The 15,759-nt window shown below is 31.9% G+C and overlaps 1 protein-coding gene across 8 annotated transcripts in view; it reads right to left on the reverse strand.

Moving 5' to 3' along the window:
- Window positions 1-15,759, reverse strand: part of LOC6047907 (calcitonin gene-related peptide type 1 receptor) — a 175,612-nt gene that overhangs the window by 19,930 nt on the left and 139,923 nt on the right. For all 8 annotated transcript variants that reach the window (XM_038252080.1, XM_038252077.1, XM_038252076.1 and 5 more), the window contains one exon: window positions 4,342-4,674. In XM_038252080.1, the coding sequence (XP_038108008.1) occupies window positions 4,342-4,447 (106 nt within the window). In that variant the 5' untranslated portion in view covers window positions 4,448-4,674. The remainder of the gene's footprint in view (window positions 1-4,341; window positions 4,675-15,759) is intronic.

Consider the following 15,759-nt stretch of genomic DNA (forward strand, 5'->3'; position numbering starts at 1 on the left):
TTACCCGGTAGCAGCAGTGTGTGTGTCTCTGTGGCACACGTGGAAAACTTTCCACCACTGCTGCAGGTTAGGGGAAACATTTTCGTAGAACTATGCTCTTCAGTTTGGTGAAGATGCATGATTGCCTTGCGGTTACTTTATCGTTTAGAATTGTTCAATTATACCGAAATGAGATTCTTCGTCAAGAATTTGAATTTATAACTTACGTCATTTTGACATATGTTAATTCACAAAAAATATTTTTTGAATCACACTAATTTACTAAAACTTTCATAAAAACATACAATTTTCATCTTTTTTTTTTTTGCATAAAGCATGCCATAAAGTGACTTCGAAAAAAACAGTTTTTATTTATCATTTAACCAAATATTCCAATTTACAAAAAAAAGGAAAATTTGTTTGACTTTGCACATTTACGGTTAAAATATTGAAACAAGGTGGTTTGAACATTTGAAATTTATGAAATATAAATAAAGATTGAATTTGATTTAAGATGCGAGAAAAGTTCTTAAAATTTCGATAATTCTATAATCTGATAGTTAAAACAATAGTGAGCGGAGCATCGTTTTCGCCAAAGTTGGTAACGATAAAATTATCTAGGCTCGATAACTTTAACGATAGTTCTATCGATATCGTTATTTCGATCGTTCTATCGGCGATTATTTTATCTCCGTATTATGCACGATAACTCATTTTAAAATCTTTTTAAATCAACATTATTCAATCATATCATGTTAAATTTTCAATGCTTTCTCTAAGAATATATTTTAATAAAATCCGGCCCGCGACGACTTTTCAAAATATTTTTTTGAACATTCTTCATGTTCAAATTAAATTCTTATAATTTCTAAATTGATATTTTCAAACTGGTAAAAACAAAATTACACATTTCGTAAAATTGTTAATTTTATGAACAAACTTGCATTGCTGTCTAAAAATGTACAAAAAGATACCCAAACATGCTAAATATGATTATCAATGCAGGAAAATACATTTTAGATTGTTTTCAGTTGATTAAACTTCTTTAGTTTTGACGGTGTTTTCTTCAAATTGAAGGTTTTTGTTCTATTTTCTTTTTTTTAAATAAGTAAGCAAAAAATAATGTATTTCTCCAGTACAACTTTTCAATTTAAAAAAGCATAAAAAACTTAATTATTCATACTGAACATAGATCGCTGCAAACATTTTAAAAAAATATTAAAAAACGTCTCAAAATGAGTAAAGAAATCAGGGAGCAAAAATATATTTTTCATTAACTTTCAATTTCGAAGAATAACGAATTTAAAATGATTTGAAATCATTTTAAAATATTTTTTAAATATTTGAATAAAGGTGCACAACAACGCAATTTTTTTTAAGGATATTCGAATTCCAATTTCGTTTGAATAAATTTTATCATGTCACATTTTTTTTTATATTGTAGTGTTGAAGAAATTAAACTAAAAAAAATCAGCGACCATTGAAATTTGAATGTTTTAAAAAATGTTTCTAGGTATTCAATTGCAATCGTCAAAAACAATCTGCATTTTTAACGAACAGAAATTAAAATAAATCGAGATGTATGTATCTTATTTACAACATTAATTCTTTTATTTACACTATAAAAGAACCCAATCATAAATCATGTGTTTACTTTTTCAACATTTATTAAATATTAGTTCCGGCCCTCGCTGTTTCAGAAAAATCAGATCTGGCCCACAGGGTCAAAAAGTTGGGCACCCCTGGTGTAAATTATATTTTATTTTTCAAAGAAAAAAACTTCAATAAAATTAAAAAGCATATAATTGTTTTCTTTCATTGATACTCATATTGGGATTTTTTTTTAATTTTAATGTTATCGAAAAAATACGATATTTGTCGTAAATTTTAGTATTTCCAAAAAAACTTAGACAAACTGACAAAGTATACAACATTTCGCTTCGTTTAATACCCATATTGATATTTTGAAAGTTTTAGTATTTTCGAAAAATACGGTATTTTGTGAAAAATTTTGTATTTAATAAAATTCTTAAAAGCGAAAAAGCTTACGAAATTTTGCGTCATAGCTTAATTTTATTTTATTTAATTTAGTGTTCTTATTGAACTTATCAGTTTTTCTTAAAATTTTATGTCAAGGTTTAGTAAATTTTCTGGGCCATGGGCCTAAGAAGTTTAAATACATAAAAAAAATATGTGATCTTTAATGTTATGAAAATTCTTTTTACCAAAAATATTTATAAAGCTCAATCGTAAAAAAAAAATCAATAAAAAAACTACTTCGTATCAGATGGTACCCAAAAATGCAATCATGTTTCAGAAACTCGCTCCAAATATAAGAATACTTTGAGTTATGAATTCTTAAAAATGGAAAAGGCAAATTTTTAATATAAATTCAATGCATATCTATGAATGATGAGATTAAACCAGTTAGATTTGTTTTGGAAAAAAAAGATTTGCAAAGAAAGAGATATTTTCTGCATGGTTTTTGTTTTTAATTCAACCTTATGTGACAATATTATTGTTGATCATATTCGCTCATATTTTCACGGATACATTATTTAAAAGCAGTTTTATGGTTTTGGAGCATGGATATTTTACTCTCTGTGTAAACACTGTGATTAGAAAAATAATACTTGATAACTTTTTGATATTTTGTACGCAGTTTCAAAAAATACCTTATACATTTAGAAATTTTCTATATTTTCAGGAAGTTGTATGTTTTTTGTACAAGCAGCCAAGGCATCAATTGATCTCAACTCTTATATTGAATATTTAAGTTGAACCAGGATCAGAAGTTTTTTCGATAAATTTTAAATTTCTGGAATTTTACGGGAAATTTGTTGAAAATTTCCCGTTTTCCGGGAATTTTGTAACCCCGGGAAATTGGACGCTTTTTTCAGAATACAATGTTTAAAATTTGTTGTTGAAGATTTAATAGAAAAGGGATATTTTTATTGTATCACAAATTATGAATTTTAGAATCACCGTCGGAAAAAAAACTTAAGAAAATATGCGAAATATTTGTCATACTGTAGAACTGTAATAATATACAAAGCATTTTGTCATATCTATGTTTTTCTTAAAAATTTCAAATTTCAAACTTTATAAAAAAAAATTAAATTGGATTTTTTGTGTTTTGTTTCAAATTTGGATTCAAGTTTGTTTTTGCATTTGAACCGTTAGAAAATTTTGCTATATTCAATTAATATACAACTAATAATTAAGTTGATTGTCTCACTCTCAAAAATGATTCAGATAGTAAATGTAAAAAATAAAATAATAGAATTAAACTCTTTGAAAGGTTTTTCTACAAACCTTTTTCCAACAATTCTAAGATTTCATGTTTTTGTAAACCAGGTTTTACAGGGTTGGGTTTAAAATAAAAAAAAAAAATTCCTTTGGATTTATTTTGGAATCCGGAATGTTTTAGTTAGGTATTTTTTTAAGTTTACGGTTCAAATCATATAAACACATATCTGATAACATACAATGAAAATAATTGTTAAAAATTTGAAGATCAATTAATCTGCAATTTATTGCGGAACATTTTTTTGAATTTACTTTGACTTGTGATTCTTTCTACAGATTTAAAAAAAAATAAGAAACATTATTTACAGAAAATTTTTGAATGCGATTTTACATTGTTTAAGCCGTTGCTTATTTTTCTTAAAGTATTCTTTTAAAACCGGTCCGAAAAATTCGGAGGTAGCAAATATTTTTTTTTTCAAAAATACATAGATGGATGATATTGATGTACAATCTGGTGAAAAACTATTTAAATACATTTTCCGGCATTGATAATCAATTTAAGAATATTTGCGATGGTTTCATACTTGAAAAAGCTGTACTGGTGCTTAGGATCTCTCAGCACTTTTTTAAAATTAAAATGTTACAACCTTTATTTTATTTTTTGACAAATAATTTATTTCCCATCAATCATCGTTCCATCAAAACTTAACCATAATTCACTAGTTGAAAAGTTCAAAAAATTGTCCGCCACCGCAACTCGATGACGCAAGAAACCGGGCTCCCGGGGAAAACTATTCCACGTTTCCCGTCAATGTCACACGACAGCCACATCGCAGCGTTTCCGCCCGTTGAACTTTCACTCAACGTTGGGTTGTGCCGGCTGCTGCTGCTGCAGATGGCATCCACCCAGAACAAGAAGCGGAACAACAACAGCAAGTTCAAAAACAAGAGGACAAAGTTTCACTGATGAATTTTTAATTGAGTTTTGTTCACATTACTTGGGATTTTCCCTTTTCTTTTTGGTTATCACTGGTGACGAGCTTTTACACAAAATTGTGTGTTTTTTTGGGGTCAGGATCAAAATTCATAAATGTTGAAATTCAGCAAACTTACCACTGTCGGAGGCGGATTCGACGGATTCGTTCAGTTTCGCCAGACATTCGAGGCGTTTCAGCTCGGACACATCCACGCTGGCTTCCGTTGTCGTTGATGAGGACATTTTGCTGGCTTGTTTTGTTTTGTACGAAAATGTTTCACTTTGGCGCGTTTGTTTTGGTTAAACTCCACTATTCAAGGATCAGCTGGGGGGATCCCTCTCCACGTGTATTACTGTTTGCTTGTATGTTTGTGTGCGCTGCTCAGCGGAGATAAATTTGCGCTAAAAACTGCAACTTCTCACAGCAAATATCCTCGGGATTGCTCTCGTAAACTGCTGGCGCTCAAATCCTACAAAAAAAAAGTAGAGAAAAGAACCGGAAAGGAACGTAAATGAAGTGACTATTTACTCACTCACTCGGAGAATAGAACGGGGGGATGTCCGGAAAGTGGGTCATGATGATGCCCTAAGAATGGTCCTGACGCTACAATTACTGGCTTTTATGTCCCCTTAAGTTTTTGTTTGGTTTGACCAGGGCAAGAGTGAGTGGGTGCGGAGAGGGTAAGAGTTTGCCCAAGGAGCCAGCTAGAATCGAGATTGTTTATTATTACTCCAGGGATGAAGAAAGCTCATAATTAAAAAGAGATTGTTGGCAGATTAACAAGAGACTGTGCAGAATTATTCTTGATGTAGCAAGGAGAGATGTCAACAGAGATCTATTGTTATTTAAATATCACTTGTATGGATTTGATTACATTATAATTTAAAGTTTCATTCACTGATACAGACATATTTTGATGGATTTGATTGGCATATTGAGTTATTTTTTAAGGCCTATTCTACATTCTGTTATCATTATCTTTACACCCAGAACTGGGCATCGGCATACGAGAGGATAAAGAGCACGGTTCGATAGTAAAATTGTACTGTGTGCAGACGGAGAGGATAAATCCCAAAATTACCGAGAGTACTTTACTCATGGGTTCATTTTCCAAAAAAGTTCATTTAAAAAAAAGTACCGGCACCGAGACTCGAACCTAAGAACTTCGGCTTATTGAGCCGTGCCTTTGCCGTATGGGCCACCATAGTTCGATGACTAAGTGGTGGTCATTTGACCATATAAGCCACTCAATAGGATAAACTGTTTCAATGAACGAATGAACACGCGAGAGGTCTTTCCTCACGTTTCTATCGGGGAGGACTATTCCCTCGGTCTTTAACTTTGGGTGTAGTCTATTTTGTGGTTATCATTGCTCACAAGTAATATTTTATATCCGTTGTTTGAGGCATGACAAAACATAAAGGGGTCATAAATTGTTATTTTAAACATGAAGAGTATGGGTAGTTCCATGTTAACTAAGTTCTTTTTTGTAATCGACCATCCCGAATTTGTGCCAAACTTTACACCCTAAGTAAAAGAACGAGGGGATAGTCTTCACGAAAAGAAACGTGAGGAAAGTGCTATTTTGCGAGAGTATAGTCCATTCGCGTGTTCATTCGTTCATTGAAACAGTTCATCGCATTGAGTGGCTTATATGGACAAATGACCGCCACCTAGTCACCGAATCATGGTGGCCCATACGGCAAAGGCACGGTTCAATATGCCGGAGATCTTGGGTTCGAGTCGCGGTACCAGTACTTTTTTTTTGATAGATGAACTTTTTTTCAAGATGAACCCATGAGTAAAGTACACCCAAAACTGGGCAGCGGTTGTCCGAGAGAATAATGGCTTCGAGACGAAAGAATAGTGGTACCATTTACGGACACAGAGAACACAGCTCGAGATGGGCGAAAGAGTTATCCTCTCGAGGTTCATTTGCAAAAAAAAGTTCATCCGTCAAAACAAAAAACCAAAAGTGTCGACTACGGGAATCGAACCGTAGACCTTTGACATACTAATCCAAGGACTTTACTGCCTCGGCCACCACAGCTTGGTGACTAAGGAGTGGTCAGATGTCGATGTATGGCACTTGTTGGAGATTTATTGTATCAATTAACGAATGAACTCATTTGTTATGGTGGTGTGAGTTGATAAAATTATTCTCTCGATTTTGGCTCTGAGCCCTCAATAAATTTTGAGGGAACAATTCTCTCGACTCGGAATTTTGGGTGTACTCTCGGTATTTTCGGGATTTATCCTCTCAGTCCGCACACAGTACCATTTTACAACCGAATCGTGCTTATCCTCTCGTATGCCGATGTCCAGTTCTGGGTGTGATGTACCGCAGAAACTTCAATTTTAGATGCAACCGGAAAAAATATCTTTAAGTCTAACAGTTGCAAATTTATGAGCAAAAGAAAATAAGCTTGTTTTTGAAAATTGTAAAAAAAAAACACAAACTTAGAATTTCTGTTAACAATCCTTCGATGGATGTTCCCCCCAAATTTGTTTCAAATTGATGAAGTGTTCTAAGTTGACCCATATTGTTCAAAATCAAAATCAAAATTTAACCAGAAAATTTTGAAATTTTAAGCTTCGGACTAAATAAATTAAATCAATCATGCAGGTTGAATCAGATGAATAAAATGCCAACATAGGTAAATGAAACAAAAACAAAGCCAGTGTTCTATAAGACAAAAAAAAAACTTATTTTTGAGGATATTGTAGAACGTATGATTCAGCTGATAGATATCAATTTCATTCTAAAAATATTGATAAAAAAATCCAATAAAAAAAGTCAAATACCGTCAATGAAGGTGACTATGGTTCGAAAAACGATACACTTCCGTATTTAAAAAAAAACAAAAACAATTTAAATAGCATCGAAAATCAATCATCGTAGATTTGTTCCTAGATAGTTTAATTACATTTTCCTAAAATATGGTGGATTATGATGAACACCATACTTTCACACTTAGGAGACCCGGGAGGCGGAGTCTTGTCGCAAAAAGAACGATACACACCTGTGGAACCGTTGACGAAACCTCAAGGTTTAAGAGGGCCACATTATAAGGTGTTACGTCGATACCGTTTTATGATGAACACTACCTTAAATGCCAATAGTTTGAAAATTTACCCAATCTAACCCCTTAGAGGGGTTGGGTCAAATGAATTTAAATGATGCTCAATTACAACGATATGGTAAAAACAAGTCATACAACAGAGTTTCTTGTTCTAGGGAATCGTATTGACATGATACAATGTTTGAAGTGGAGATTTTCAAACATTTGGGCAGTTTGCGAGCAATTCCAACAAAAATATTAGCAAAATAATTTTTCAAGAGGTCATTTTTGGCCTAAAACGTACCTTGACTTTAGACACCTGCCAAAATAACAGGTTTGGTCTAGGAACGAGATTTTTTCAGTAATAAAATCACTTTGACCCAATCTCACCCACCAGACCCAATGTCACCCCCATTGACGGTATCCAAAGTATGTTTTAATGGTCATAAACAAACAAAAAAATATTTTGAAATCGTTAATTTAAATCCATTTTTATTATTTTGTTTTTCAATCTGTTTTTATTTAAGGCTGGTACAAATTTTATTTAAAGGCCTCAAAATCATTTTTTCAACGGCCTTTCGGAAAATGAATTTATTAAAACCAGCTATTTTTTTAAGAATTTGTTACATTTTTATTAAATTGAAAATCAATATAAATCAATGGTTGAGATAATTTCCTTATTATTAAAGAAGACTAGGCGTTTGATAATGCGACCTGTTTTTGAGACTTTGCCGAAGTCAAATAGACAAAAGATAATAAAATGCGAAGTACTATTAGAAACAAACATTAAATTAATAAGTTAAATGTAAATAAAGCCACTTGAATTGATAGTTGAAAATCAAAAACTAAAAAAAGGAACGTTCGTAGAAAAACAAAAGTTGCTTGAAATGACCTTTTTTGAACGGGGAGAATAAAAATCTTCAAACAAAATTTGGGCATATTTTGTATAATTTTTTCATCCGAAAAACTTGGTTTTGATCTGGGTGCTGAAAAGACAGAATGCGTAACGTGATTTCCGAAAACTCCCCACTGCTCCTCACTAATACAACTGCACTACAGCTGTATACGTAAACAAAGTAGAAGGCTATGTTCAAGCTCAAGCGTGACATATTTTTTGCTGCTGAAGTGAATTATTATGAAACATTTTGGATCTGTTGATGTTGATGTTTTCGATGAAAAATTAAGTGCTTCGCACTTTTTTGCTCGTAGACTAAACGATGGGCGGCCAAAAGAGGCCTTTTTTGTTTTCCACGTGAATTTCGTGAATCAGAAGAGCAACCGAATGGAAGTTCCGAGATTATGTATCTTTGATGTGTACTGATAATATCGGAGTAAGATTATCCAATATTATTTGGAAAGTACTATTCATAGTTATTGATAATTCGTCACTAACATTTAAAAAAGCGTCATAAGCAAAGGTTTTGCGTGAGACATAGCGATTATAAAATTTTAGCGACGAATTATGCCAATATCTATTTCAACCCTCTTATTAAGATGTTTTGACTTCGAATACCTCAATAGCCTTCGATTTTTTTTATTCCTGACTAAATAAATTATAGATCGATCACAATACTTGCCAGAATAGAATATAGAATATTTTCATAATTTGTTTTAATTTTTTTTGCAATACATTCCCTGCCTTTGTTCGGATAAATAACACATTTTAAAAACAATAAATTTCACCATTTTCAATTCGAAGCTTTGTTTACAACTTTGGGTTGCCTTGAAAGCATGCTTCGATCGGGCCGGTTTGCAAACATTTTGATGGACTGGGAAGAAAAATCCAATCCTGCTTATATTTTTTAAATCGAATGAGAAAATTCAATGCAATTATCAATACAAACTTTTCGAAAGCATTAAGAACAGCATGTATGAGTTCCCTGTTGAATAAGTTTTCAGTAGAGTGACTGTTAGTATAAAATTTATGGTAAATATTTTTTCAAACTTGAAAGCTCATTTTCTCAACATGCAGAAAATGCATATGGGACAGTTATGCGAACATAGGCATTACAGTATGTTTATTTTGCACCAGAAATTAATCTTGAATTTAATTTGCCAACCATCAAAAATTGTATTAAAAATTAATTGATCACATTTGTTCCATAATTTATACATAAAATATGGCTGTTGCAATCACCTTCCTTCCACATTGGCGCGAAAAATCAAAACGCAAAATATTGTTTTTGTTTTCTGTAAACTGTAAATTTTAATTTTGATTTTTATACTATTTTCTAACTCCTCACTTTTTTTCCTTGCAAGTTAACACAAACATCTTTAATGTGGGTCCAAGAGAGATAATTTCGGTTGAAATGGCGTGAACTTTGTCCGTTTCAATTATTTTTTAAAGGTTATGGCCCTTGCCTATGGTCAATGTCGTGGAGGCATGGTTTAGACGTTTGTATTGAAAAAAAAAGTATTTTAAAATGCATCATAAATCAGCACAGTTGTTAAATAATCTCTACTTTTCAAAAAAAATAAGTTTTACAAAAAAATAACTTTTTTTATCAAAAATCATGAAATTTCAAAATATATTTTCAAATCATGCTGAAAATGATAATCATCGCAGAAAACTGAATTTTAAATGGTTTTCAGTTAATTGCACGTCAAGTTTGAACAATAATTAAAGTTTTTTTTATATTATTTTTGCCTCTTGAATTTTGATGCGATATTGAAGGGGGAGAGGGGGCAACATAAATTTTGAAAAATATTTGCGATGTTTTTTTTAATCGAAGAAAAAGATCAGTTTCCGAATCACCCTAACACAACATAGGGCACCCTAATAGCTACACAAAAAATACGGGTCTAACTCTCCCTACGCCAATTTTGAGTCAAATGGAAGTACCTTTTTTAAATAAAACTTTCATATGCATCTGCAATGATGGGTGAGTCAAATAACAAACAATTGCACAAATAAATATTTGGAAAATATTTAAAAAATACATTCACTAAGTGTTTCGGAAAAGACCAAAACTCTGCAAATGCTAAATTAGAAAAAAAAAATTGCAGATATTTCGTTTTGTTTTACACAGATTGTTCATGAAAAGTACAATGAGCGTTGATTTTAAATATAGCTATTTTTCCTGGGACCATTCATATCTTGCAAAAACCATTTTTTATTGACAGTATGAAATTTCAATAACATGATCTCACTCTCGTTATTTTCCAAATGCCAACCCTGTGGTTTTAATAACCGACGAAACAAAATCATAATTCTAATGAAAAACAATGGAAACACACCAGCAAAAGCCATAAACGCAATCCTGTTCCGTTGGTCAGGGTGCTCCAAAGAATAAAACAAATAATAAAAATTAAATAAAAAATATCCACACCAAATGAAATGCCACGTTGCTACAGTTTAAACAGAAAAAAAAATCAACAGTGGAAAACCCACACTGGCAATATGAGAGCCACAGCAGATTGAAAAATACCAGCGGGAAAGCGCAACACGGGCTCATTGCCATTAAACCGGCGAAGCTCATAAGTCGGACACCGGGTGGTAGCCCGGCTCTGGTCCAGACCGGCCATTTTTTATTCGCTTTTCCCTCAACTGACCACCGTCGGGATCTGGTGGTAGAATCATCCGGATCAGACATCGGACCAGGAATCGTCGTTTTTTTTCAGTTTTCCTACAACGATGTATGCTAATCAGCTTGGAGTTTTCCGTTAAATGTTTGTCGGAGCTTTCTTGTTTGGTTCTTCTTTTGTTATGACGAAAGCTTGGGTAACGTTTGTCGAGAACAGAGTGAAAATCACGTAGGAATTTAGTTTGAAATCTTTCAACAAACCGTAAATTTTTGTTTGATTGAATTTTGAAGAATAATGCACATCAGAAACATCACATTTTCACCCAAACCAACCTTCAAAAACTCGAAAACCCAATCAATTGTGACTTACTTCTGGCAAACTGTAGTTATGCAAGCATAAGCAAGCAGAAAAACGTGCTTTCGCAGACAGTTTTCCGTGTGAATCGATCTAAGGGGCTGGTGGGTGGAGCACGAAAAACCACATTTATTCCCACATGCCATCACGAAGTTGCCTGTTCGGGGTTGTCTTGCCGTCTTACACGGGAATTTTCCGGGGGAAGCCACAAGACTGCAGCAATTCCAATGTTGGCTTCTTATTCTTCCACTACCCTCTTGAACTTGCGGAAGGAAAACAGTGGAGAAGCAATGGCTTGTAAACACAAAACAGCTGTCTGTTTCGCCACGACGGCGACGCGACCTTCATTTTTCTTTTTCTTCTTTTTTGTTGGAGGGTAGTTTGAGGTACAGCTTGGGGCAGAAGTTTGGTTGCAAAACACCATTTTTTTTGGATTTTTTTTTTCAATTTATTTTAAACATTGATGAATAAAAGTCAATTACGCAGCTCTTAAATTTGAAAAGAGCATGAACCGAAAATAGTCCTTCGATCAAACTCAATTTTTTTGTGGGCCTTGGCCAAAATAATTAGAACTGTTTTTTTTTTTTTTTTTTGTTATGTTTGGACATTAGAGTAACCTGCACTATAGAGTGGTCCCAAAAATGGTACTTTTCATCATTTTTTGCAAAAAAAAAAAACACATTTGAAAAAATCATAAAATCGCTCCAGTTTAATCAATTTAAGTTGGCTTCGGCGCATATCCTTCAAATTTGGAGCTCCCAGCTTAATATTTTTGAAAAATCTTGCATTGAGCTTTTTTCAAAAGCTCAACATTTTAATTTGCTGATATGAATGAAAGATGACAATTTTAATATAATGTGCGTTTACAAAATGGCTCTTACTTGAGGTAAATCCCCCCCCCCCCTGATGTGGAAAATTTTCTGTGTAGTTCTCCCCCTCCTTAAGTAACCACGTAGTTTATTAATGGCACCAAAATATTTTTTTCATGTTTATAAAATTTGTTTTATCGTCTATTATATGAAAAAAAACGCAAGTATTTTTTTTCAAGGAGCCTAATTTTGAATATACCTTAAACTACTTAGGGACTTTTCCAAATTTGCCATTTTGCGTCATTGGATCGTCCATACAAATTTGACTACTGCCCTAACAAAAAAGTTTCTTAGAACTATGAAATCTGTTTCTTAACATTTACATAACGTTTCATAATTCGGTAGTAAAAAGATTGATCAAGTTTAGATCTTTTTCAAAATGAACTCAATTTCACCGAAAATCAATTGAAAACTGAACAATGAAGAACATAATAACTAAAAATCGGTATTATTTTACAGAATTTCCTAGTTTGTGGATCACCAAGCTGTTTAGTAGTTGAGAACTCGGCAAACTTGGACAAATTTTGTTAAACTTAATTAAAGTTTGTTGAGAACAGAATCTGTGATGTCTTCGGAAATGTTTTATGTGAAATTAAGAAAAATTCTACAACATCAGTAGGGTTAGTGATTTTTTAACGAATTCGGGAAGAGCGTGAAATTCGTAAAAAAAAATGTGAAATTTTGCTTAATTTGTATGTATTTTGCTTTGTTTGTATGAACCACTTAAGAATTGTAAGGAAAACAAAACGTACATTAACATAAAAGTGTTACAAAATTTAATAAGAAATTAATGCTATGAACACTTAAATTATGTAAACGAAAATCAGTAAAAAAATTCTGAACCAACATGTCATTCCAAAATTTACTGACAATAAGAATAACATTTTGCTTTCAAGATAGAATTACAACATAATTACCAAAAATATTTCAGATCTCTAAAATGAGACCTTTTCAAAACATTACAGCTTTTTTTCAGAGTCTCGTTCAATTTCACGATATTTGATGATTTGGTTGGATGGAATTTCTAAATGTCCAGTGTGAAAATCACTAAAACTGATCATTTAGTTTATTTTTGAGATTTGGGTACAAATTGTTTTATTTTTGCCGTTATTATTATATATTTTTCGCCTTTTTGAAAAGGGAGGTGAAAAGTTTTAAAATACACAAAATAGAAGTGAATCGAAAACTAAAATTTTAAGTTTTATCAGTTAATTAAAGAAAATACTCCCGCCCTTTATTTATTGATGGTAAGGATTCTTAGTTATTATCATTTGAAAAATTTAACTTTTTTCCAATACCAATTTTCGTATTCCACTCCTAATATTAGTATTTGTTCTTGGTGAGTACAATCTTACGTGACAAAAAACAGCAAAAAAAAAATAAGGTTAAAATTAGATTTCAGTGTCACGTTCAAAATTGTTGAAAGAAAATATAGTTTATAATATAAATTTAATATAAGCATAAAAAGTAGTTTATGGATTTTAACATTAACTTTTCAAGGTAATTTTAACATAACATGTTTCATGGAATTTGTTGTTTTGAAATTGAAGTCCCAGCGATATCTTCTATTTTTGAGCGTGAACAATCACTAAGCCTTAACATCAAGTACCTACACTTAAAAATGTGTATTTTTTCAGTTAATAAAAAAAATGATTCAATCTGCGCAATTTTTTTTTGCTTTTTAAGAAGATCAAAAAGGCACTTTTTGAGCTTTTCCAGCAAGAGCTGAAATTATTTTGCAGTGTTGGCAATTTTTCGAAAAAAAAAAAGATTATCATTAGAATACTTCGAAACCTCAGCCGATTTTTTCATCTGGAGGAAAAATAGAATTTGAAATTTTAATAAACTCGACTGTTGTTATTCATTTTTAGATCGTTTTTTTATTCCAGTATTACTCATGGTTGCCCAAGCCGGAAATTTTTTTTTTTCTAAGTGGTTCAAAAAATCGTTTAAATTTGTCAAACAAACTTTGATAATTGGCCAACTGCAATCACTTAATAGCACTAAAAAAAAACTTTCGATGGAATATCGCAATTATAATTTATCCAATATTCAATGTTTAAAGTGAAAGTTACATTAAATTTCAAGATAAAAATAATACTTAAATTTCAAAATAAGGCCAAACACTGAAAAAGAGAAAGACTTCATAATTAATAATATTTTTCTATGTATTTTTTGATCATCTGAAAAAATTTTTGTTGTTCAATTTAGTTTTTTGTGGTTAAAATAAAAATAACGAAAATTGATTTTTAAAAGAGCATTTAATTATTATTCACTCGAGTTTTCAGCTAGTTGTCTTCAGAAATTGTGAAAACCATAAATGAATATTGTGTGTTCTGAAAAACTCGTTGCAAATTTGAAAGTTTGTTTTCTCAAATCATGAAATATCTTGAAAAAAACTTTCAGAAGTGATAGAATTTTTTTTTTATTTTAAATATTACAAAAATTCTTCTAAACTTTTTTTATAAAATGCATTCAAAAAAATAACACAAAATCCTATAAATTCATATGACTTTTGAATTTTCAAAATGTATAAACTAGTTTCTAAAATCATTGAATATTAAAAAAAATTTGCTCACTACTGTCCAATATCCAACTATCTCACACAGCTCACCTTGAAAATAACACCCACACAAACTCGTTGCTGGTTACAGCACTTGGCCGCTTTCTTTGGGAAAAATATTTATCGCAGCCAATTTCCTCACATGCCACGAGCAGAGCATTGAGCGGAGCACACCCATTGTTACCTGTAGTTAAAAGGAAACTAAATCAACTCCCTCTTGATGTGTTTTTTTCCCCAACAAAAGATATTTTCCGCTCATTTTCACATATTTACTTGCTGAAATAATACTTTTCTCTTTCCACCCACGCTGCGCTGCTCACATTGTTTTCATCGAAAGAGAAAAACAAATATGATACTGAAAAAAGATTAACGAGAATTGCGAAATTACTTCTTTTCGAGAAATATTCCATAAATGAGATGATTACAGAAAAGGAATGATGTTCCCGGGCAGACGGTAATAACAAAATTCATGCCATTTCAATAAAAAATACTGTTAAAATATCAAAAAGTGCATATTTTTTACAGTTTTTAAGTCTGTTATTACAGTAACAATCAAATAACAAAAAAAATCATAACGATGGATAACAAATCTTGTTATAAATAACATAAAATGTTGTTGGCCTAGTATTTTCAAATATCAAAAAATGTAATACCCAGGTTATTTCCGTCTGCTCCGGTTCGTTTTCATTTTTACAAAGTTGATTGAAGTGTGCTGAATGTTGACAATTCCATAAAAATTGCAAATCAATCAACATTGAATGTTCGAACTCATCAACTGCTCACATCAAACGGCAAGCCTGCCGTACAGTATATCGAATTCTTTTTTCCCAGCAGCTTGTTTAAACGCTCACGATATTGCATTTTTTTAACAAGCAATGCAGTGGAGTACCCTTTGATGAAAGTAATAAATTTACTGCTTTGCAAGCTCGCTGTTGGTGGCAGGTGAGCTTTTTTGAAATACATGTCATCAACACACGGTTGGGATATGAGGTTCTTTTTTGCAAGGTTCTTTCATGTTTTATGAGCATTCTTATGAAGCTACTTTATCTCAGATCTTATATCCCATCTACTTCATGATATTGAGTTCATGTTCTTTTGAATTCAATCCAAAATGAATGGCCACGAGTTAGTGTGCTGAATCCCATCAATAACCACTACTCGAATCCATCAAAGCATTCATT

The sequence above is a fragment of the Culex quinquefasciatus genome, chromosome 2, assembly GCF_015732765.1.
Source record: "Culex quinquefasciatus strain JHB chromosome 2, VPISU_Cqui_1.0_pri_paternal, whole genome shotgun sequence".
NCBI classification, from domain to species: Eukaryota; Metazoa; Arthropoda; class Insecta; order Diptera; family Culicidae; genus Culex; species Culex quinquefasciatus.